The sequence below is a fragment of the Polypterus senegalus genome, chromosome 15, assembly GCF_016835505.1.
Source record: "Polypterus senegalus isolate Bchr_013 chromosome 15, ASM1683550v1, whole genome shotgun sequence".
NCBI lineage: Eukaryota > Metazoa > Chordata > Cladistia > Polypteriformes > Polypteridae > Polypterus > Polypterus senegalus.
The window spans coordinates 116,253,383-116,279,490 of NC_053168.1; the positions used below are offsets into that span (position 1 = coordinate 116,253,383).

The 26,108-nt window shown below is 37.0% G+C and overlaps 1 protein-coding gene across 1 annotated transcript in view; it reads left to right on the forward strand.

Annotated features, from left to right (window-relative positions):
- nkd2b (NKD inhibitor of WNT signaling pathway 2b) overlaps positions 1-26,108 on the forward strand; it is a 140,068-nt gene that overhangs the window by 91,132 nt on the left and 22,828 nt on the right. The window contains exon 4 of the mRNA XM_039736711.1: positions 23,642-23,702. Within this exon, the coding sequence (XP_039592645.1) occupies positions 23,642-23,702 (61 nt within the window). The remainder of the gene's footprint in view (positions 1-23,641; positions 23,703-26,108) is intronic.

The window sequence follows — 26,108 nt, forward strand, 5'->3', positions numbered from 1 at the left end:
AATAACCATTGATAAGATTTTTCTAGTAGGTTAATAGTGTATCCTTTTAGGTGTCCAGGTAGAAACTACAGACTACCTGCTGCTGCTACCAAATAAGTGCAAACTAAAACAAATGGATTCTTCTCTCCTTTCTGTTTGTATCCACTGCTCAGCACTCTGGGTAATACTATAAGAGGGGTAGGCTCACATATTACACATGGGTCACATACAAGTCCATACAAAAAGACATTACCTTTTAGACACAAGTACACGGACACACTTCTAGTTTTCTTTTTTGTACATGTTTGGTGTTTACATCTATTCACAAGTTTTCTGCCTATTTTTTGTTATCTGATGTCACGCTGACCTCACAAAGCATTATAGGGTGCTGGGACAAAAAGTTTGCCGCCTGAGATAATTTTCTGAAAAATATCAGCAAATAAGTTCACCCGTGAACATAGCATATTTGTAGCAATAACACTTTGACAAATTTCACCAATCTATACTAATAAAAGGCAAAGCCCTCACTCATTGACTGACTCACTCATCACTAATTCTCCAACTTCCCGTGTAGGTAGAAGGCTGAAATTTGGCAGGCTCATTCCTTACAGCTTCCTTACAAAAGTTGGGCAGGTTTCATTTCGAAATTCTACGCGTAATGGTCATAACTGGAAGGTATATTTCTCCATATACTGTAATGGAGTTGAGCTCAAAAGCCGTGGGGGGCGGAGTTTCGTGTGACATCATCATGTCAAAGCAGTACGTAAAAAAACCAGGAAGCGCTCCAAAAAGCGCTGAAGAAAACATGCATTATATAATTGAGAAGGCAGCGAAACAATAATAAGCGGGCAAGTTACATATACAACCATATTCATGAGTGCTGCTACTTCTGAAACAAAGCACGGTGTAAACCTAAAATTTAAATTAAGTTCATAGACACGCTGCCGCTGGCGTTTGTCATGCCCACGGGTAATGCAGGATACAAGTTTAATGAGAGGACGCAGGATATAAACGAGAGTTTCACTTTGTAACTAAGTTAAAATTGCAGGTAAAGGGCTGTGCTTATGAAAATTCCGAGAGACTGTGTTTGTGGGGGATTGACAGTTAAGGCGGGTGGGGGAGTCACGTCATCTCCCCTCCCATTCACCTCATTTCGCTCTGAGCTGAGCTCCGCAGCTGACGCAGTCTTACAGAAGTGACTTTGTGACGCTGCTACCAAATACTCACAGAAAAATCCACAAGTTAATACACACGCTGTGTCTAGAGTTTCTCCACACTGAATCCTCCAGGCACTACTTATAAAAGGTTACATTGACAATCGTGTTACGTTATTTTTAAAATGTTTCCTTTTCTTAGCACAAGCACAGCGGAGAAGCTTCGATGCATGTGCTCCATAATGCGTTAAAAAATAATGCATTTAATCACACTTTCAATTCCAAGCAAAGGGGAACTTCTGTCAATGCATGATTTCCTGGTACATGCATGATCAGCGTTTCCCGATTCATTTTACCCTCGCACCCAATTGGTTTGAGAAGAAGTATGAAAAAATATGAGGTTAACAAAGAAAAACAGATCACCAATTGAATCTTTATGAATAATCGATTCGCCATCAATAATTGTTTTGGTAAAGCCATACTCAGTGTAATCCTCCTTCCATTTTATAATTTTTCCGCCACTAGCCATGATTAAATGAACGTAACGTAAAAAAGTAAGAGCGAAGCGAGTGTGACTTATTCAGGCAGGCAGGCGACGGCTCAATAGCTCGAATTTGGATATAAGTAGATTCTATTTAATCCCCAGAAATATCTTTGGTAGGAATGGAAGTTGAATTTAGTCTTTAAATTTCTATGGTAAAGAAATAGTTATGCAATGATGACTAAATCTAACTAGACTTTATATATTAAGGTTTTGACTTTATATATTCCAGCAATGACTTTATATATTCAGAAACAAGTTTAACTTTATATATACCGACGCTGACTTTATATATTCAAGTTTTGACTTTATATATTTGGGAATGACTTTATATATTCAAGTTTTCACTTTATATATTCGGGAATGACTTTATATATTAAAGTTTTGACTTATATATATTCTGACGCCGACTTTATATATTCAGAAAATCAATGTATTTGCCTGTTTGGCACCCCATGGTATATGTGTCTGTGTATATATGTACACATGTATGTGTATATATATATATATATATATATATATATATATACAGTATATATATATATGCCAGCAACACTCATGACAATGACAAAACAATTACATTGTCAATCATGATACGTTATTAAAATGTTTCCTTTTCTTTTACTTCTCCCTGCCAAGCTGGTATTTTGCTATATATATATATATATATATATATATATATATAGATATAGATATAGATATAGATATATATAGATATATATAGATATGACAACAACACTCATATCAATGACAAAACAATTACATTAACACTCATGTTACGTTATTTTTAAAATTTTTCCTTTTCTTTTTCATAACTTCTTTTACACACTACTTCTCCGCTGCAAAGCGCGGGTATTCTGCTATATATATATATATATATATACATGCCAGCAACACTCATGACAATGACAAAACAATTACAATGTCAATCATGTTACCTTATTATTAAAATGTTTCCTTTTCTTTTTACTTCTCCACTGCCATGCGCGGGTATTTTGCTATATATATATTGTTAAATTTTTCCTTTTCTTTTTCATAACTTCTTTAACACACTACTTCTTCGCTGCGAAGTGCGGGTATTCTGCTAGTCAACAATAATTATGACTCCATATTGGGCATAACAGAACCAGGAAAACCTGAAAGTATTATCGCATGATCAAGAATAAGACAGTTTCGTCTGATTTCATTTTCTGTAATTTTATAATTGAAATGGAAACAATAAATGACTTGATTTCACCAGGCCTTTACCTATATTACTATTTTCAATGATTGCGTTAAGAATATGAAAAAATTGGAAAATATGTATATTTTTTTATTGAACATTAAAACAATCTAGACAAGAACGGGCAATTCAGCCCAACAAGGCTTGTAGGTCCCATCCATATATTTCTTCCAAAGAATCATGAAGTCAAGTTTTGAAAGTCCCTAAAGTCTTACTGTCTACCACAGTACTTGTTCTCTTATTCCAAGTGTCTATCATTCTTTGTGTAAAAAAAAATTTCCTAATGTTTGTGCAAAATTTACTCTTAACAAGTTTCCAACTGTGTCCCCGTGTTCTTGATGAACTCATTTTAAAATAACAGTCTCGAACCACTGTACTAATTCCCTTCATAACTTTAAACACTTAATCATGTCACCACTTAATCTTCTTTTGCTAAAACTGTTTAGGCTCAGATATTTTAATCTTTCATCATAATTCAACCCCTGTAGCCCTGGAATCAGCCTAGTCGCTCTTCTCTGGACATTTCTGCTATGTCGTTTTTGTAGCCTGGAGATCAAAACTGCACTCAATATTCAAGATGTGGCCTCACCAGTACATTATAAAGCTTGAGCAGAACCTCCTGTAACTTGTACTCCACACATCGTGCTATATAACCTAACATTCTGTTTGCCTTCTTAATGGCTTCTGAACACTATTGGGAAGTCGATAGCTTAGAGTCCACTATGACTCCTAAATCCTTCTCATAAGGTCTAGTCTTGATTTTCTGACCGCCCATTGTGTATTCAAACCAAATTTTTTTAACTTCCTATGTGTAATACTTTACATTTACTAACATTAAATTTCATCTGCCACAAATCTGCCCAAGCCTGTATGCTATCCAGATTATCTGCTTATCCATCTATCTTGGTATAATCTGCAAACTTAACCAGCTTGTTACTGATATTCCTGTCTAAGTCATTTATATATATTAAAAATAGCACTGAACCCTTTGGAGCACCACTCTTAACCTCAGCTAATTCTGATGAGGTTTCTTGCACCATCACCTTCTGCTTCCTGTGTCTGAGCCAATTCTGCGACCATCTAAAAACATCACCCTGAACACCCACTTCTTTTAACTTGATGCCCAACCTCTCATGTGGCACTTTATCAAATGCTTTCTGAAAGTGAAGATGAATAGTCTCATATGTTCCACTTTCATCATATCCTTTTGTTGTCTCCTCATAAAATTCCAGCATGTTAGTAAAACATGACCTCTCTCTTCTGACCCCACGCTGACTGCTCCTAATAACTCTTGTCCTTGCCAGGTGTTTCTCAATCTTATCCTTAATAATTCCTTCCATTAATTTTCCTGTGATGCATGTTAAGCTAACTGGCCTATAGTTTCTTGGATTTGCCCTGTCACCCTTTTTATATAATGGGATAATATTTGCTATTTTCCAGTCCTTCAGAATCTCTCCAGTGTGCAGTGACTTCCTAAAAATATTTGTCAAGAGTTTATATATGTACTCGCTAGCCTCCTTAAGAGCTTGAGGGTAAATATTATCTGGTCCTGGCGATTTGTTTGATTTCAGAATATTTAATCTGAGCAGTACTTCTCCCTCTACAATTTCCAAATCCCTCAGTACCTCCTTAGTAGTCCCGTTTACCTCTGGGAGGTTATCCACTTGCTCACTTGTGAAGACCTCAGAAAAATATACGTTTAGGGCATCCGTATCTTCATTGTCTGTATCTTTTAATTCCCGTTTACTGTTTCTGATGCACTTCACCTCCTCCTTGATTGTTCTTTTACTACTAAAATACTGAAAGAATCTCTTAGGGTCTTCTTATCTGCTATATTCCTCTCCAACTGTCTTTTAGCCTCCCTGAAATCCTTCTTAATGGTTGCCCTCATGTTCTCATACGCTCTATAATTCACTTTGCAGTAATTAGTCTTATATGCCTTATAAAGCAGTTTTCTTCCTTTGCAGCTTCTTTTATAAATCTTTGTTAATCAACTGTGGTGTTTTTTTTAAATGTCCTATTAATTCTGAATTTAGGTATATATCTGTCCTGCATTACATGTAAAACATTTTAAAACCTCTTCCAGTGCTCCTCGACTGTCTCCACACTTAAAAGCTTATACCAATGTATCCTCCTTAGAGTTTGTGGTCAAAAGTTGCCCTACCAAAGTTCATTTTAACAATTTTAGTCTTTTCATCTACGCTCTTACAAAATACTGAGAATTGCATTATATTATGGTCACTTGACTCTAATGGTTTAATCAGCTCTACACCCTCAATTCTATCTTAATTATTACAAAATACTAATTCCAGACAAGCTTCACTCCGTATTGGTGCTTTAATATGCTGTGTTAAAAACAGTCACTGATTACTTCTAAAAACTCCTGCTCTTGTGCTAATAATAGATGTAATATTTCTAATAATTGTAATATGGATAAAGTATAAATTTTGACCACTTCATCTAAACTTATCATTGTTCAGATCCAGCCTATGTTAGGTGTTCATATCACTAATAACAGGTTCAGATATAGAAATGTGTTTTTTTTTTTAACTTCCTTCTCAGTTTTGATATTTCCACTTAAGAGTTTTTATAAAGATGAAAAAATATATACTCACATCCATCCTAGTGCATCTGCATTTCAGCAGTGCCTAAACATTTAAGGCTGGGGACAGTTATAGGTGACAGAAAATTTTGTAGCCACTTTGAGGAAAACAAATCATCCAACTCTTCATTTACATGTGCTGTGTACCACTGATATGAAAAGTTTATTTTAAATGTTTGCTTTTACCTGCAAAATTGTAAATAGGATTCTTGTCTGAGTTTCCCTTTTTTTATAAAAGCTTTATTGATCAGAGAGATCACAAAATGATCACACTGGTCACTTTTCTCTGTCAAAGGTAATCTGGTGTTTCTGTTTCACCTCCTAGATCCTAGAAGACCTTTCTTTGAATGCATGAGAATCCTTTTCTTTATCTTATTTTAATTCTCTTGTAAATTATTTTATACAGACTTCTGTCTCTAATTATTTGTAACATGCATTCCACATTTGAAACAGTTCTCAGGTGAAAATTGATATAAATCCATTATTATGCCCTGCTACTCTTTGTTAGTCACTGCTTTTATTTTATTTGAAATGGATTTTTCACACACAGCAGCATCATAATGCACTTTGCAAAATACATTTGGATACACTAACCTTTGACAAGAAGATTAGAGAGAAATGACAGGGTAATTACCAGAAATTAGGCAAAATGGGAGTATTTATTAGAATTTTGAAGAACTTAAAATATCAAGTAAATGATCCTGGCTCTTTATGTATTGCCAGCAAGAGCTAAGACCCATTAACACTTCTTATTGGGGTGAATCTCCAAAGTCATTAAGAGGAAGTTTTTAAAAATGTTAAAACGTAATGACAAGATTCAAAAAGTTGAAAAGCAGATTGAAAAGATTAATGCTGCTTGTGACGTTATCTCTGTTACCCATTATCAATTACTCATCCATTTTCAAAGCCTGTGTACCCCATTTTGGATTGTAGAGGGAAATGACAAAAGGCAGAGGTCTGTGATAGTTTAGACTTACGGTAGAATTTTTCCCTGTAGTAGTAATAACAGCGTCCAGAGCCAAGTAAATTATATAATGAACATAAAGATAAGAGTGAAATATAATCATGTGGAAACAGCAGACACATGAAATGCTTGTTTCTACTGTATGCATGTTGCAAGGAAAACCAGTAACTTCCAAGTGGTCAAAGATTAAGACAGACCTGTTGTCAAAACACCATGCTGATACCCTGGGAGAAGGAATTTGTCAGGGTCTTCTTAAGTATTGTTGTGCGATGTCTGCAAGGTGAAGGGGCACTAGATAACAGTGTTAGGACTTTACCGGGATTCTGGCAATAAGGTGAAATCAAGCTTAATAGAGAATGACACGTTATCATGCAAATAATATAGTGGGACTACTGTCAGGAGAAGTAGGTCTCATATTTACAGAAAATGGCACACATCTCTTTACAGCAGGGGACAAAAATGGGCATTTGGGACTAATATGTAATTTAGTGGAAAGACAAAGAGTGTTACAGAACAACAAGAAGGACCTCTGTATTATACAGTATGTGGACCTCTGCTGGTTGTTATCAGAGACAGACCTACTTAGGGTTTTCTGACCCTTTATGTGCAGTGCAGGATTTACGTATAAGCTACACAAGCTATAGCTTAGGGCCCCCGCCTTCTTGGGGGCCCCCAAAACAAATTGTCCGAGTGAGCAATTGTCATATATACTTATAAAGGGCCCCATGTCTCAAATAGCTTAGGGCCTTATCAAGTCTAAATCCGGCACTGTTTATGTGTATGGAGGGGCCTGGGGTAACAGGATTGCCTGAGTGAGCTCAAAGAGGACTGTATCAGGACTACCACAGGGTGTTTGTGCCACTGGAAATGCTTCAGGGGTTTACTTTGGAAATTATCTCAGCCTGGTGCCTAAAGATTCTTACTAGTCAGTAAAATTGGTGTCAAAAGTAAGATTTTACAAGGATTCAAAAGACAATAGAAAGAAGAGCAGGAAGTTTAAAACAGAATCATGCAGGAAGTGAGACCTTGTCTAATACTTAGATAGGAAAGGACCATGGTGGCATCCTACCTTCTTTGCTTCATAATTATAAAAACGTTGGCATCCTAGGAGTTTATTTGAGTCTAAGGACAGGTCAAGAGTGTCCACTGTCTTTTCCAGCATTTGACTTGTCTTTTATGCTCAACTGGAGTAATTTAATGCATCTACAAGCTTGCTGGTAATGTGCACCACTTTCTTTGCACTTAGCTGGACTTTCTGCATACTACAACACTCTTATCCTCTTAGTTTATAGTTTAAACTTTGACCCCAGAAACACAGCATTCTGGTCAGTGGTGTCCTTTTACTATACAACATGAAACCTTTTCATAACTGATTTAATCTAACACCGTTACCTCCATTCTGCTTGATTGAAATTGTCTTTTTGATGAACACTGTTATTTTTAAAACAAATTTATTACTGCGCGGTTATGTTTTATTAAAATAGTTACAAGCAGATCTCGTCAAATCAAAGATCTTTTCATTCAAATGCTATTGCATAATGTGTTCATTTCTAGTGCAGGTTAAAATTCATCCTACTAAACTCCTTTGGAGAATGAGATTAGTACAATTAAAGTTATTAAGATTTTAATAATTATTTAAAAAAATGCAAAATACATATTAATAAAAGGTTTACCAGAGGACATAATAAGATACCTACTGTGACAATACCTATGATTATAAGGTGTTTAAAAGTATTTTAAGTTAAGTGTGCAATTTAAAAAAGAAAGCACATATCAATTTAGAAAATCTTACCTTTGTTAAAATAAAAATCCACATTTTTTAAGTGCTATTTCTGATCACTGTTTTTTGAACATTTTATTTATTGTATTTATCTATTTTACATTTTGACTAACAGTTGCATTAGAAGGTTCTCTGGATTTAGAGGGAATAGTTAAAGATGTAAATGGAGCGATTATGTTGTAAAATTTTTCCTGTAGTAGACAATTTATTGATTAAATTATCTGATACTGAGCATTATTTGTTGTTCTACAATATACTGTATAGCTGTAATGTGACAAAAACATGAACGCATGAAAAATTGTCTTGCATATTTTAAAAAAGAAAAGCCAAAATGGAATGAAGTTGACTAAATTTATCAAATCTGCAATTTTCATAATCATTTAATTAGAGTTGGGAAAGTACAAATTACAATAATTTAGAGAAAATGCCATTATAAATTATTTGAAATGCTTGTCCATAATACACTCATTTTCTGTACAAAAAGCAATAGTTTTGTGTGATTATCTTTTTTCCTTGATTTGACATCATGCCTTACAGATTACACAAGTAAATAGATTATTTAGGCAATTCTTTTTGAATGTAGCCTTTTTTTTTATTTTACAATTTGCAAAATGATTTTTTTAATTCTTTTGGCACATTTTAGCTGTCCAAAGCTGGGACATTTTAGCTTATAATTTGTATAGTTTCACATTTTATTTAAAATAGGAAAGGTTATTAATAAATAAACATGATTGTAATTTTGAATAAACAAGAAACTACCAACTTTTTTGGAAGAAAAATACACCTTGCCATAAGTCTAGGATTTTTTGACTTTCCAGAGCTTACAGGTTTACAAGGAGATATTTAAACAATAAAACAGAATATGATATTTGTCAAATATTTGATATATTTAAAGGCAGTGGGTGAAAAAGGGGGAGGAAAACAAAACTCAATTGTGGTGTAAACTGTGAAGATTATATCCTGCTTCTTCCTGGGCAATTTACAAGCACAATAAGAAGCTTCCCAGGAAAATATCTCGGATGTCACTTGCGTTATATAAAAGGTCTCTATCCAGTAGATAATTAATCTTTGTGGTAGTGCCATTTCTCTAATCTCTTGTGAGGTCTTGGAGGGGTCACTTGTCTGAAGGTAGAATTGGTGCCTCGAACACTGAAAAGACAACAAAATGATAGATGGTTAACAACATAACCAGGATTTAATAGCTACAGTAATCATCTAGACAAACATAAAATTTGACAGACAGTATATCATTTGAATTGTCATGCCAACAGCTGTAAATGGTGTCATAAAATGTTTAAATGAAAGGTCTTCCCAAGTTTGTATGGGTTTCTTTTGTAGATTCTGGTTTCTTCCCCTTAGTCCAGAGAAGTGTCATGTTGATTGGTGACTCTAAATTGGCCTGGAGTGAGAGAATGTGCCCAGTGATGAACTAGCACACCCTGCAGGGCTGGTCCCGGCCTCATGTCTGTTGCTACTGAGATCACTTTGGCTCCCTGCCAGCCTGACCGGGGAAAAAAAAGGAGCTTAGAAAATTGATGGATAGATAAGCTCCCACAGCTATGGTGTTACCTCCCATTGTCAGTTATTAGCAGAATGTTTACTTTTCTTTTTAAGTCTTTATTTTTCCCCCCAACAAATACATTGAATTCTGTCAGTTGTAAAAACATATGGTCACAAAAACTTTTTTTTTTTTAAATTTAGTAACTAAAACTTTGAACTTTGGTTTATATTCATGTTCCATACCCTATGAACATCTGCTTTTAACTTCGTGAAATCTGGACACAGACATATCATAATGAAAAAAAAAAAAGCTGTTTCATTTGCAGGCCTGTTTTCTACTTGGATTTAACATTGAATTTGGCGTTCTAGGGTAATTTTAAGCTTATTTGAGGTTTGTCTGGTTTTTGAAAGCGTCCCTCTTGAAACTGTATTAAATCACTCCCAGTGACTGTTCCTTCTTTCCCTTACGTTTCTGTGTGCTTGCAGAATGGGACAAATAAAAAGAAGAGAATAAACACATCTTAATAGGTGATTCTTGACACGCAAAATGCTTTTGAGAAACATGTCAAAATCTTCCACCACAGAGAGGAAAATCCTGGTTAAGCATCCATCTCCTAACCCACTGAATCCGAACACAGGGTCACGGGGGTCCGCTGGAGCCAATCCCAGCCAACACAGGGCACGAACCAATCCTGGGCAGGGTACCAACCCACCGCAGGACACACACAAACAAACCAAGCACACACTGGAGCCAATTTAGAATCGCCAATCCACCTAACCTGCATGTCTTTGGATTGTGGGAGGAAACCGGAGCGCCCGGAGGAAACCCACGCAGACACGGGGAGAACATGCAAACTCCATGCAGGGAGGACCCAGGAAGCGAACCCAGGTCTCCTAACTGCGAGGCAGCAGCGCTACCACTGCGCCACCGTGCCGCCCTTGGTTAAGCATTGATGTGTATATTGAATGTCTGCTTCATCTATGTTTTTTGCAATAAAACTGATTTCTGCTTCAAGCCCAGGTACACTAGGAAAGAACATGGCATATCCAGTAGGCTTCATATCTTTCAGTTTAATTACTTTGCCAATGTTGTGAGTCTCTCATAGGTGCAACAAGAGGAATAAGCTACTCCTTTATTTTCTTGATTGCTTTGAAAAATAATCTGATATGAGGCTTGTTATGTAAAGCAATTTATTAAATACACATTTTCAATAATTATCTTTTATCTATTTGAGTATTAAGTAATGCATGTTGTGGCAGTAGGGGGCAGTAGTGCACCCTTGAACCCTCAGGTACAACTCCGGAGACCAGGTAACAGTCCAAGACTCTTTTATTTTCTTTCAGTGCACCAAGCACCTTCCACACTCCTCACAAATCTCTTCAAATACACACAATAACCTCTCCTCCTCGCCCAGACACTTTGCTCCTCTCCCACCCAGCACAGCTCAGTGTCTGGACTGAGGCACGGTCCTTTTATAGCCCCTGACCCGGAGGTGTTCCTGTCCCAGCAGTCCACAGTTCCTTATTCCTTCCGGGTCAGGGCAATCAGTCTATTACTTCAACCCGGGAGCACGCCATACCTTCCTGTCACGTGACCGTGACGTACTCCCGGGTCATAAGGCACAACAGAGCCCATAAGTCCCCCCACAGCGACTCCTGGTGGCCCCCAAGGTATCCAGCAGGGCTGTGTATAAACACCACAGAGTCCATAAGGCCCTGCTGGACCTCGGGGCACGATCCCGCTGTCGGGAGAGCTCCTCCTGTCGGCCTGGGGGTGCGGACCGGCCTGGGAAGCCGGCAGTCTTCCACAATGTGTTTGGCTCATATGTGAATGGATTCATGTATCACATACCAGCAGGTGCTCTGATTGCTTATCTTAATTTACATATTTACATTTATCAGAAATCAGATGCATCGTGTGCCTCAGAAAGGTGTTGACTCTGCGGTTCCAAATAGCATACCACGTATACCTCTATGACCCGTCTACACGATAAAGTCCCTGTTATTTAATATAGGCCCAGTCACCTTGGCAATGGATTACTTTATAGTTCACACATCTCTTCTAAGCTTTATTTATCAAAGATCACTTTTAAGAAAAAGGAAAGTATTGGTTAGTATGACATGTTACCTTTGTGAATGCGCAGCATTGTTTTGACAAAATTTATGTTGTGGTAAAGTCACGGAAGTAAGTTGTAGCACATTTATTGTTAGTTTTATTTATCATAAATCTGTTTTTAGGTAATACAAATTATTTTCATTTTAAAGTTGACAATCTTTCCAGTCTTACGCCACAGGCAATTTGCATTTAATGGCATCCATAAATAAAGTGGCTTGGTGGTATGGCTTATCTTGCCTTCGATTGTTATTGATAGTGGTATTATCCATTAAAGGGCATTCTTAGGCTTATTGTTTTTTTTTTTTCTTACTGATTCAGGAGATACAATACTTTGTTTTTCTTGAATCAGGAAACACAATTTTATTTGTGCCCAACTCCCAGCACCACTGAAACATGACACCCTGTGATTACAGAGTGTCTGCCATTTCTCACTTATGTTATTCCATAGCAGCTTCTTTTTACCCATTTTTTGTATTTTAATGCAAAATAGCTGAAATAAATCTATTATAAAATGCATACTTGCAATATCTTCTTAAAGACTTTTCTTTTCCATTTTTTTCATTCATTCTGTCATTCATTATGGTTAGAAGCCAGACCTAGCAGATAATGAAGCTTGGTATTTAATTATATGGCTTATTAGTGCTTTGATTTTTCCAAGACAAAAAGACAAATCTTTATTACATTGTAGATTTTTTCCTTTTCTGAGAACTTTATCCATATGTTTTGTGGGCCAGAACAGATTTGTGCCTCTTAGCTCTTCCCTTCTTTATTATTTATTTCAAAGCATTGTAATAAAATAGATACTTAATGACGCATATAAACAGGTTTAAATGGGTCATGTAATAAGGTTATATCAGAAAGGGTTAACCCTATCTGACCCAGCATGCTGACACAGCTGTATTTTAACTTTTATATTTGCTTTATCAAGAAAAAGTACTAAACCCACTGATTCAAATGACATGTCTATTCGCCGTATCATTGGAAATAAAAATAAGTTCTAAAGTATAGCCACTATTTTTCTTGCAGTAGATTGCTTTATAGACACACACATTTTTTTTGTATCAAGATGTTTCAAACATGCAAAATGGTCACAGACTTAGGGCAGTCTCTGTTGCAGTTACTGTCCCTGTTTGCATGGCTGTAAATTTATTATCAGCTTAATGTATTATCGATCAACATCATATACTGTATAAAGATTTCTCATTAAAGCAAACATCCTAAGCTTTTCAGTGATATAAGATGCCTTTTAGTTTAATAGTCCTTCTTATGACCATTGTCAGCATGGCTGTCTCGATCAGTCATTGTTGATGGATGTCTTTATCAGTCATCCATAGGTGTTTTTAGCTTAACAATGTTTATTAGCCTGTCAAAAAATGGAATAATTAATGTTTTTCAACCATCCAGATGCAAGTCAAACATTTGAGTTGGTACCAGTGTCCCCCATGCCAGAAAGCTTACCTCTCCTTACCTGTTCACTTGCTTAGATTTTGCCAGTGTTAGGTACGCAGAGCTGTGCCAGTCATAGGGTTGATGTTTGGTATCATATTCTGCTTGGTGAGTCGTTATCCTTTATTGTGCCCCTGGGGGTCTGCTTTTGTAAAGAATGATGCTAGACATTAATATGATATGTGATATAAAGCTCTTTGTGTTTCCTAATTTAACAGTAAAGGACAGTGCTACATGTAGTAGGCATACACTATATATACTGGCACAAAAAAGTACTGCACCAACTCACGGTATCTGTTTTCAGTTCAAGAAGGTTTTGTTTTCATTATTTTCCTTTTTTGTTTTTATTGTCACTATTTTCTATTTTACGTAGACCCTACTATGAATTGAAAGCATAATTTGTACAGAATTGGAAGGCTTAAAGCACTCTATGACAGCGTTATCAATAAATACTTTCCCCAAAACATTGCAAAGGTTGGCCACAAAAGTAGGCATCCAGCTTTCAATTAGCAAAATATATATATTTTTTTAATTCATTCATTCTATGCATTTTCATTATATTTATAATGAAAATGTAAACTATCATTTCTGTTTTCAAATTTTATGTCTTTCTGCAAACTGTTTTCATAAATTGAATATTATACAGGGTCATCTATAACTGAGATAACTAGAAAGCTGTGTTTATACTGAATCAGAAGAAATAAAAAACAACTTGGTGGTAACTTTGGGGCACAGACAATAAAGTCTTATCTATCTATCTATCTATCTATCTATCTATCATATAGTGCTTTTCATCTATCTATCTATCTATCTATCTATCTATCTATCTATCTATCTATCTATCTATCTATCTATCTATCTATCTATTATATAGTGCTTTTCATCTATCTATCTATCTATCTATCTATCTATCTATCTATCTATCTATCTATCTATCTATCTATCTATCTATCTATCTATCTATCATATAGTGCTTTTCATCTATCTATCTATCTATCTATCTATCTATCTATCTATCTATTTAATGTGAAAAGTTACAACTTTACAGTCACAAATATCAAGGTGTCCCTGGTGCATTATTGGGGCTCGAGTCAGAAAGAGTTAAGAGAAAATGCTTTCAGAGCTGAAGGGAATTCTTGTTGCATTCATAAAGGTCCTGCAGTCTTTCTGGCTCAAGAGCATTCCTTACAAGTAGCAATGTTCTTTGGAAAGAGTTCTGGTTGCTAGAAATTTAATATATTGTAAAAAATTTTAAAAATGAAATCAGAATATGGAAGTTGAACATAATCTTCAAAAAAAAGCACAATTGCAGTAAAACAGTACAATAATTGCAGCAGTCTAGTCTAGAGAACTAGAATAGCAGGAAAAGCATTAAGTTTGAAAGGGTGTGTGTGCACATTTTGTGCAGAAAAAAATCGGAAACATTTGAGAAGTGGTGGCAAAGAAAACAAAAAAGGAAAATCTGAAATCCCTAGTTGATTCTGCAAAATGCAACAGCCAGGCCTTTTGTTCACCACCTCCTCCTCCTCACACACAGTTTTCTGTGTTTCTGAAATCAGAAACTTGTGTATATAAAAAAGTCTGTGGATTCTTGACTTGCTAGCAATAAACAAATATGATCTCTTCAGCCAGGCACTCTTTATTGGTATAGTGCCTTCACAACATGCATCATCAGCATGATGATTTACAGCACCAACAACATTTATTTCTATAGCACATTTTCATACAAATGATGTAGCTCAAAGTGCTGTACACGATGAAGAAAGAAAAACATCCAATGGCCTGGGAGGACAGAAAAAAAAAAACTCCAGATGGCAGGAGAAAAAACAAAATCTGCAGGGGTTCCAAAGCCACGAGACCACCCAGCCCCCACTGGGCATTCTCCCTAACATCAGTGATCTCAATCAGTCTTCATGGTTTTCAGGCTTCACGTGGAAGAATAAGATGATGATGGTTACGTGGACATCTGGCCGTCAATCCATCAATGTAAGGACTACATGGTGCTTTGATCAGGTGGTGGTGGCGCAGATCATCACCACAGAAAACCGGTAAAAGAACAGTAGAGAAAGTAGGGGTTAGTATGGATTGCGGAGCCGTGAAAAAATGATAATTAAATGCATATACAGAATATCAGGGTTACACAAATGAAACTGTAAGAAGGCCATATTAAAATAATGGGTTTTTAGCAGTTTTTTAAAATGCTCCTCCATAGCCTGGCAAATTTTTAGCGGTAAACTACTCCAGATTTTAGGTGCATAACAGCAGAAGTAATCTGGAATATGAACCCAGCCCTCTGTATCATTTTGATGTGATTATTATACAGGATGACGCCGTTCACAGTCCAGCTAGCCAAGTGAAGTGACGTTGTAATGCCTACTTAACATACATTCACAATCAAACAAAGTGATTCACATAAAGCTGTTAGAACAACAAACATTACAAACCTTCATAATATACCTTGGATGCAATCCTTTTCTCCTTGCTTCTTTGCTGTATACTGTATGTCCAAGCCAGGTTTGCCATGAAATCTGGCTTGAGGATATAAAAAGTACTTTGAAGTGCGCAAACATCAATGAAAAGCTGTAATATGTTTGCTAAAGGCAATAATGCATTGTTTGTATATTAACCCACATTGAATGATTTGGAGCTGTAAAACAATGCTGCCCTCACTCATAGTCACATACAGATAACCTGTTAAAGGAATGTCAATCCTGGTGTTCATGCTGTCTGTTAAAACTGGAGAAGTCAACTCTCTAATAAGGTAATCAAGGTAACTCCCTGATTTTGAAAATATCCCCATAATAAAATCTGTAACTGAAAATGCCCATAATAGCCACATCACTGCCAGGCCATGGCAGGAAAAAGCAGGTTTTCGAAAGTCATTTCTCTTTCTACTGTAATCATAAAACCAGTTATTTTCCCGTTTCACTCTTCTTCTGAACAATCCTTGCCCCTGGACTGTGCAAAAGTCTTATGAATATTTGTTGCTGAGGTAGGCAGATTAGTAAAATCATAACACTTCCAGCCCTTATCTCTGGTAAGCCTCTCAGCTTACTACTGTAAAATAGGCAAGCATTTCAAAAATCTTATCAGCCTACTATCCAGACACAGATAGTGTTGTGCTGATGTTGGTGATGTTCAGACTGTTAGATTATTATACCTTCTTTCCTAGTTTGGTTGCTGTTACTGCCCTAAAGCCATGAGGTGTCTTTTCTCGTGTTGTGCTTCTTATAATATTTCTTACCCTCATTCATTCCTGTGGCTACTGGTTCTCTGCTTATAATCACAATAGCTTGAAGCTCATTATTGCCTAGGTTAGGCACTGAGGCTCACTTTCTTTATCTCTTCAGAGCCGTAAGTGAAAAGAGGAGCAGCAGAAGAGAGTGAAGAACATTTTTAAGTTGGGGGAAGTATTTATCCCAGTTGGTGGTTTTGCTAGCTTGCCCCCTGCTGTCCTCCTCCCATTTCTGTTGTAAAGGTCATCAGAATGAAAGCAAATGCAAGAAAAGAAAAGAAAAGCCAAGGCGGACGGCAGCTCTCCCACTGAGAGTCTTGATTAATGACAGCTGCTTGCAGGAGACGCCGCTTACCTCAGACTGAGTGAGACGCTAGCTTTGCTGGTCTCTGGCTACAGATAATAACATGACACAACACAGCAGAGAACAGAGGAGCCTCAATTCTCCCCCACCCCGTTGTCTCGCTGAAGACAGGCATGGAAGATTATGGGCTAAGAGTGTGTAGATTAGCATTTCTAACAAAAGAGAGAGTGAGCTACCTGGAAGTGTTTATGTAGTGCTCCCATTGAGCTTCTACATACGGCAAGCGGAAGTGCTGGTCATTGTAATTTAAAAGAGTGCTTTCAAAACTAAATAAAAAACAACCACCAAAAGTAAATTCCGAGCTACTTGTGATTACATAGTCAATGCAATGTGGAAAGTATGTGGCAAAGATTTGAGTACAATTAACTATTGATACAATTTGATAAGAAGTGGGCAAGAAGAAAAAATTGACAATCTGCTTTTTTACCATTCTTTCCATATATGAAAAAGTAGTATGGTAGAGAATAGGACATTAAGCACCTTTAGATATTGACTTGATGGCAATTTTAGAGAACCTAGATGAAAAGGACAGGCCCATTTATTTTGCTGAATTAGCTTGTTCTTGTCAAAGTTGTGCTAATTTCAAAATATTCAGGTAAATGTTGTAAGCATATTATTAATGATCAAACACTGCACATTCTGGCTAGTTACAAGACTTGAATACACAGTGAGTGTGACAAGATGGTGATACTGGTGAGTATTTGTATTAAAGTGTACTATATGTCAGAGGAAATTATGAAAGGCTGGATAACTTATTTGGAGTAAAATATATTTGGTAATTTATTATGCAGATATTTGTACATATGCAGATAGTTAGGATTCATTTAGTCTTTGACAGTCCTAATAGGTCTAAGCAGGCAAGACTGAACAATAACTGACGGTTAAATAATTCATGTTAGAAGTATTTAAATGTATTTATTTGATTTGTTTCCATTATGGCATAAAGAACCTGTTAGTATTATTTAGACATACTCTTAATGTGTTATTTTCTAACAAAAATATAAAATTTTCGGATTTTTGTCATGTTGTCTTACTCTTGCTAAACAAGCACAATTTATTGAAAGCAAGTTCTCAGTGGTTGTGAAATTTCCATATTTAAGGGGTGTGACAGATAGGGGGCGCTATCGCTCCCTTGAACCCCTGCCCACGACTCCAGACACCAGGTAAAAGTCCAATAATCGACTTTATTAAATTGCCACAGTGCACAAAGCACCCTCTCCTCCACAATACTCATAAACAATCACAATTAATACAGTAACTCCCAGACGCGTTGCCACCCTTCCACCCAGCTCAGCTCGCCATCTGGGAGCTCCCACAATCCTTTTATATTCCCTGACCCGGAAGTGTTCCCAATCCCCAGTCCATGTGATCTTGTATCACTTCCAGGTCAGGTAAAAAGTCCTTTTCTTCACCCCGGAAGCACATCATTCCCCTTGTCCGTGTGACTTGGACATACTTCCATGGCGTAGGGTAAATAACCGTTGTTCCCCTCTGCAGCGTCTCCTAGTGACCCCCATGGCATCCAGCAGGGTGCCCTGCTGGTCTTCGGGGTACCTCCATATTGCAGGGAGGGCTCCACCTGGCAGCGTGGGGATATTGGCTGGGATAAACGGCTGGCCATTCACCACAGGGGAAAACAACACAACCATCCTGTGATACTCTTCATCTCCACTGAAGTTTTTAAGAGTTTTTATTTTTTCCTTTTTGCTCATAGAACTTTATTACAGTTTAAGTGTATTGTCCTTCTCAGCTGAAGAAAAATGTTTAAGGCTGAATGCAGAAAATGCTGACTCCCAAAAGAAAATGAACACGCAAAATAAGTATGCAGAGTGCCTATATGCTTTAAGATGCACATGAGAACAATGTACATTTTGTGAGTAAGAAACCCCACTGACATTGTTTTTGAACAGCTAAAAATCAGTGGACCGATGCAACACCAAAACAGTAATGCTTTTGATTGATTAACAGTGTTACACATAATTTGTTTTGTGTCTTGCATCTGTGATTCTTTGTATGTTGCCACAGACTAGAACACATAATATCACTTTTAGTTATGTGGACCACTGTGAATGTGTTTGTTTAAAAGTGGTTCATTAAATACACTTCAGTTGTGCAATGTTAATTTGTGGTTTGTGTCCAAACACTTTGTGAGGATTGCAGTGTGCACAGTCAGTTTTGTGCAAACTCTTAACACTTGTGGACTTGGTGCTGAACTTTAGATTAGATTAGGTTCAATTAGATACACTTCATTATTCCCAAGGAGAACATGGATGCATACAGTAGCAAAAACATAAAAAACAATGAAAATAATACAGTCACTCAACAAACAGACAGATAGATAAAGAAGGAATACATAAATGTATATTTTTCAGAAATAGCAAAATAAACTTAAAAGTGTATAATCATTTAGTCGAGGATATTTGGAGGGAGCATTGAACTGCCCGATAGCAGCAGGCAAAAAAAAAAAAATCCCCAGAGGTACTTCTTAGGTAATGACAGCACCTCCTCAAGGGGATGGTGGGGATTTTTCAAGATGGCATTCAATTTTGCTATCATCATCTTTTCCACAACAGCTTCCAGTGTGTCCAGGGTTGGCCTTGTGATAGAGCAGGCTTTCCTGGTAATTTTGATCAGGCATTGTGTGTTCCCCAGGAGACCATAGTGTTGAACAATACACTGGCTAATAAGGACTAATAAAAAATTTGCAGCAGCTTGCTGCATACATCAAAAGGACTGAGTTTCTTCTGGAAGCATAGTCTGCTTTGGCCCTCCTTGTACAGCAACACTGTGTTGCAGACCAGTGCAGTTTGCTGTTTATGTGAACCACCAAGTTACTTATACCTCTGCACCACTTCCTGAATCTCTCCCTGAATGGTGACTGATCTCAAAGGCTCTTTGGCACACCAGAAGACAACCACCAACTCTTTTATCTTGCTGGTGTTGAGCTGCAGGGGGTTCTTCCTACACCACAAGACAAACTCCTGTCTGACTCGTTTCCATTATTAATGCAGCATATAATGGAGGAGTCATCTGAGAATTTCAGTAGATGGCATATATTGTAATGGAAGTCCATTGTATGGAGAGTAAACATGAAGGGAGGGAGGACAGTCCCCTGATGTGCTCCAGTATTACACACCACCATTTCTGACACACAGTCCTTCAGCCTCATACATTGCTACCTTTTGGTTAGGTAGCCCATGATCCACGGGATTGTGGGGGCATCAAGATGTATAGCCTGGTGCTTTTTCCCCAGTCGATGAGGCAGAATGGTGGTAAAGAGAATAGAAAAATCAAAGAACATTATCCTGACTGTGGTGCCGATTTTATTCAAGTGGGAGAAGGTTCTGTGGAGCATGTAGATCAGAGCACCCTCCAACACCAACAACAAGAAGCACCCTCCATACCTATATGTGCCTGATAGGCAAACAGCTGAAGATCAAGATATTCTGTAACCAGGGGTCTGAAACTTTTCAGGATCAGCCTCTCAAAGTTATTCATGATGTATGTAAGTAATTGAAGTTCAGCTCTGCATGAGGCACACAGATTTTGCATTTCCTACTGGCTCCTTCAGCTAATGAAAAACATAGCACAGTGGAGTTCTACACCAGTGTCCACATGTGAGAAGAAAAATGTTTCTGTTTTTTACTGGAAAGAAGCCCTAAATACTTTGCTGAAGAGTACTGATGCTATGCAACCAAAAATATGAAATTGCTCTTTCTGAATGTAATGTGCCAATGTTGACAAATTAGAATGCAATCTAAAGAATCCTGTAATTTTGCATAGTGAAAACATCTCATACATGCCCATCATGCACAAACCTTTATTGTTAACTTTAGTCTTCAAGTCTGCTTTGGAAAAACCTTTTTTGACTTCTCTCGCAGAGAATTTGGCCCTATTTGATTATGGAAGGAATGATCAGAGGGAGATCAAGATATGTTCTCTGTGACACAGATTAGGACATTCCCGCTTTACTACATAGATCAGTTTTTATTAATTGTTACAGGAAATGGTGGGATGCAGCGGATATTTGTGTGACAGAAGTATTCAGATAACGTCAAATTCTTTACAAACTCCTGCTTAATAGAGAGGCCAGAGAGAGGCCTTCCAATTACCCATAGGAATTTTTATTCGCAGGATGCTAAGTGGTGTTGTAATTAGCTCTGCTGTCTCAAAGCCCTAGAGTCCCAGGTTTGAATCCTAGCCTGGGCATTGTGTGAAGATTGTGTGTTTTTCTCTTTGTACTCTGGTTTTCCTGCCAAGTCCCAAAAACATATGGGAATATTAGGTTAATTGGAAAGTCCAGGTTTCCCCATTAATAGTGTGTAAATGTGTGGGTCCTGTCTAGTGTCAGTTCCTACAGTAACCTGTTACAATTACTGTAAAATGGATAAACGGATTAGGAATTAAAAGGATGGTGTTTTAGGTTGTCTTTAAGCAACTGGAATTTAGAAGTGCAACAAAACTTTGGAGCCTTTAGTAGTCAATAGTATACAGTCGTCTAAGCATGTCTATCTATCTATCTATCTATCTATCTATCTATCTACTCACACCTTTCATTGGCTTTTTTCAGCTTGGGCTGGATTGTTGTATGTGTGTTAACACTGCAACCAATTGAAATGTAAGTATGTGGCATAAAAAATAATCTGCAGTGTTAAATAAATATAATAATATTATATTTAAATAAATAGTTAAATAAATGGGGTAGAATATTTGTGCTATGCAGAAACCTAAGAGTGATGTCATTGAGGACTTTGGATGTTTCAATAACCTCATGCATGTAACATAGGATGTATGGCATAGGAGATAACTTATCTCTTTTCTCAGTGTGACTCAATTAGAGAGTCATATAGCTGAATAGAAGTGACTATTTAGTGGAACTAAACCTGGGTGAGTCTGCCAGATGCATTGTGTGGAGAAGAGAGCCAGTCTAAGATCTTATAGTGTCAACATAGTTTGGGGAGCGACTTGGTACTGCCTACATTCTTGTTTTACTTTAATAATAAATAGCTCTTTATATTTATATAGTGCTTTTCTCACTACTCAAAGTGCTTTTTTCCACAGAAGGAAAACCTAGAATGTGAACCCGTGATCACCATGAGGCAGCAGTGCTACCACTGTGCCACCTAAATCAAGTGCTAAATAAGCAAAACAGATGGCAATATTGAAATTTGCACATGATTGTTGCCAAATACGTCTTAACATCACAGACATGACATGTGATTCAACAAAATGAACTGGGATAGTCTTATGTTAATGTAAGGGAAGGGAAGAGTCAGTAGTGTCAAACAATGAAGGTAAGCCTGTTTTAAATGAGCACTTTTCTCAACTGAATTACTCAGGGTATTGTAACAAAATGTGCAACAGTAAGTTTTTTTGCCATAGTGGTTGGATTACGGCATTTGAGTGTATTAGAAATCATTTCAAGGTGAAGATTTGTCCCAAGTGCTTCAGGACATTTTCAGAAGTTAATGAAAGGTCTTGCAGGGCTGTTTGCTTAGGATGCCGTTAGTGGGATTTGTCTGTACAAAATTAAAGCCAGAAAAGCTTTATGTCAGCACATTCTATATGTTTCATATGTGGATATAGGGGCTGCACCTATTTAATTTCTCAAATTAAGCATTAAAAGAGGAGGTCTGTACTTAAGCAGTAATGAGTAGAATCAGTCCAATCTTTATATATAGCACCTTTCACAACAAGTTCCAGTGCATGGAATTTCCTCATTTTTGTATTGCATGCTTTACTGCTTGAACTCTTGTCTGTTTGCCTGCATATTTAACTGCGCTTTCCACCTGTCTTTTTGTCACATGATAGCCCCACAAAAGAGTCTGATGTCATACAATTTTTTTTTTGCTTTTAAGTGCTCCTGATACTTTGTCAGAAAAACATTACAGGACAGCTTCAGTTATTATACTGGTCAAAATAGCTGCACTCAGCTGTTAGCCACATTACTCTTATATACAGTTATGACTGGATTTGTATTAGATAAACGTGTGAACTCTTTATTGAAATCCCAAACTCTTGCATCACCCCTGCTTAGGATAGTCCGTGATAGGTCAGAATGTAATATAATCACTGATTCTCTCATTTGGCAAATTTAATGCAGTAATATTTAATAAGAATCCAGCCATAATGGAAATGTACTTGGTAATGCAAATAAAATGTTGTCTTCTTTGATATGACTGTCTAAATCTTAGGAAACTGCAGCAGCTGTAGCCTTTGAACTTTCTGAAAATCACGGATGGGAAGACGTGTGAAACATGTTGATTGGGTATCTGGCAAACTGAGAGTTGATCAAACTGAAGGAAGTTTAATGAGTATTGGTAATCGTCTGCTGATGTTTGCTTCCCTGAGATATCAAGAAAAAAATGTTCAACTAGTCACCTTCAGCCCTGAAATAATGGAGCATATCGTACTAAGGGATAGCAGCCAAAAGTGGCAACAGTTATTTTCAAGAAGCAGGGAGATGGAAGGCATATGGCTTTTCTGAACATGAAATGTTTCTGAAAATTTGGACCCGACATAAAAGGTCTGGCGATCATTGAAATCTTCTGACCCAGACAGTGAAACACAATAGCTGTGCAGATGTTCAAAGTGTTCAGCGGGACCAGTTCCCAGTTCTCACATCTTAGGATTTTTCAAAGTAGGAAATGCTTATGCCTGAACTGTTTGTTTTCACAAAGTCTGTGGCTTAAACTAGGCACATTTTCTTAAATATTTTTCGTTTTTCCTTTTCCATAGGCCTTGATGAATGGCGAGATGAAGAATGGTCATTTTCTGGAGGAGCAGTGCCCCCTAGAGGGTAAGAGTTAGAACATAAAATGTTGCCCAGCATATCTTAGCTTTTCCCAATTTTACTTTTGTGTGAACACTGTGGCCACAACTTTCTTTCCAACCAGTTTTAAAATCAGAAATCAATTTATGATTTTAAAAAAGTTTGAATGTATCAAAATATCATATCAGTATCATATGGGTCTCCGACCAAGCTTCGTATCGGGCAAAATCTGTCATATTTAGGGCCATTAAAAAGAGTGTCAAAGTGGTGACTTACAGCTCCAGGACACCAGGTCTGGATCCTGGCTTGTTCGTTGACTCTGTGGAGTTTGAATGTTTTCCTTATGTCTTTATTCTGGATTCTTTGGTTTCCTCCGAATTCCCAAACATGTGTGTTCAATTAACCCATGACTTAAAATTGGTATGAACAGGTGTAGCTGTTTGCAAGAGTGTGTTTTGTGATGAACTGACATCCTGTCCAAGATTCTTGTTCCCTGCAATCTGAATCTGAAATCCACACATTTTGTTGCTTTCATTAATTATTTTCTTTTTTTTGACATGGTTTCAAATGATGTTCCACCTGAGCACTAATTTGCATGTTGCCACTTAAGTTAAAATAGTTCAAAATAAATAAAAATAAAGTCTTATCAAACAAACAAGGTCAGGAAAACTAATTCATCTCCTTCTTAAAAAGCTACCCAATACTTGTTAAATACCTTTCAAAAGTAAAAAAGGTGTTTTGGGTGTTTCTGGATGATCCAGTATATATAGAAAAGTAAAGTAAAGGTGTGAATTTGATAAAGGACAGTTGGGAGAGAGAGACCCATTTGGGTGACATATGACAAATGTTGAAAACTTCTGGAATGTCTTGTAATTTAATATAAAGAACCAATTGTGACACATGAGTTACTGTCTTGCACCCCAAAACACAAGGCTGAGTCTCAGTACTTTAGCAAAACTAGCTTTATTCCACTTGAAACAGGAACAGCAGGGTTATTTATTGCAGCAGGATCTGCAACTCTCCTATACACAGACACAAGAAACAGGCATATTTGGGGCCTGCTCAGTGGCCAAGTTATACTGTCCCCTGCATTTATAATGTTCCATCACCCATCAGCTACAGGCGCGTTTAGCACGATTTAAATCGGCTCGTAGTTGTTTCCACAGCACTATGCTACTGCGCTGCAAACCTGTGGTTGCCTCGGCAATGGACAAGCAGTCCTCTATAGGCGTGGCAGTTGCGCTTTGGCGTGTCGTCCCATTCTTTTTCTTCTAACCCTAACCCTAAAAGAAATCAGAAACCTTACACAATGTTAAAGATTAATAAATGTCTCACTTTCTCAATTTGAATAACTGCACTATATTGGTGCACTCCTTAACACCACTATGTATGTGATCATGATCCCTTTGGCTGTACCTTTACATAATTATATCTTCCGTTTCTACTTACATAAACTGGGCCATATATCTTTGATCTTTGTACAGGTGAAGAAATTGTAGCTACAGCTTTATCAGAAAACTTAATTTTAAATAACACCTACATTTTACAAAGCAACCAAGAGCACTGTAATAATTGATGTAAACATTTTTTGACCTTGGGTCCATGAGAAACAATTTAAAAATAGATGAACTCACACTTTAAAATGTTGGTAAGTTGCTGTTTAAAGCCTTTATTTTTTTACATGCCAGTTAGCCGCATTGCTGGTAACTTCAATAAATTTGTGTTGTCATTTTGCTATTGGAAATATAAATTTCCTAAATGCCCCCGTCTCATTTTCTATCTGCAGTCAAATTTCTTCTTTTGGAATACAGTAATCCCTCCTCGATCGCGGGGGTTGCGTTCCAGACCCCCCCGCGATAGGTGAAAATCCGCGAAGTAGAAACCATATGTTTCTATGGTTATTTTTATATATTTTAAGCCCTTATAAACTCTCCCACACTGTTTATAAATATTCCCCACACAGTTATACAGCATAATCCCTTTGTATTCTCTTAGATATTAGGTAAGATTTATTGAAATTATGTATATAAACACACTGTTTATATACAGTAAAACCTAAATATTATTTTAAAGATATTGAGTGTCTCCGATATCACATGTTACAGCCATTACGATAGACATGCCACCAGCAATAAATACGTACAATGCAACAAAAATAGTATACAGTAAATGTGTGTACAGTGACACTAAACATACGTACATGTACTAAGTACTGTAAGTAGAAAATTAATTATGGTTACTCACCAACAATGACACGATGACTTGTCCGATAACAATGAGTTTTATTTTACTGCACAACAAAGGAGAGCATTACAGCCCTTAAAGGAGCCACTTCAGGCGATTGTGTAGCACTGCCGTTGTTCTTCTTCCGGCAGTCTTCAATCCAAATCCCTAAAGCAGATTCCATCCAGACTACTGCCTTATTACATCCAC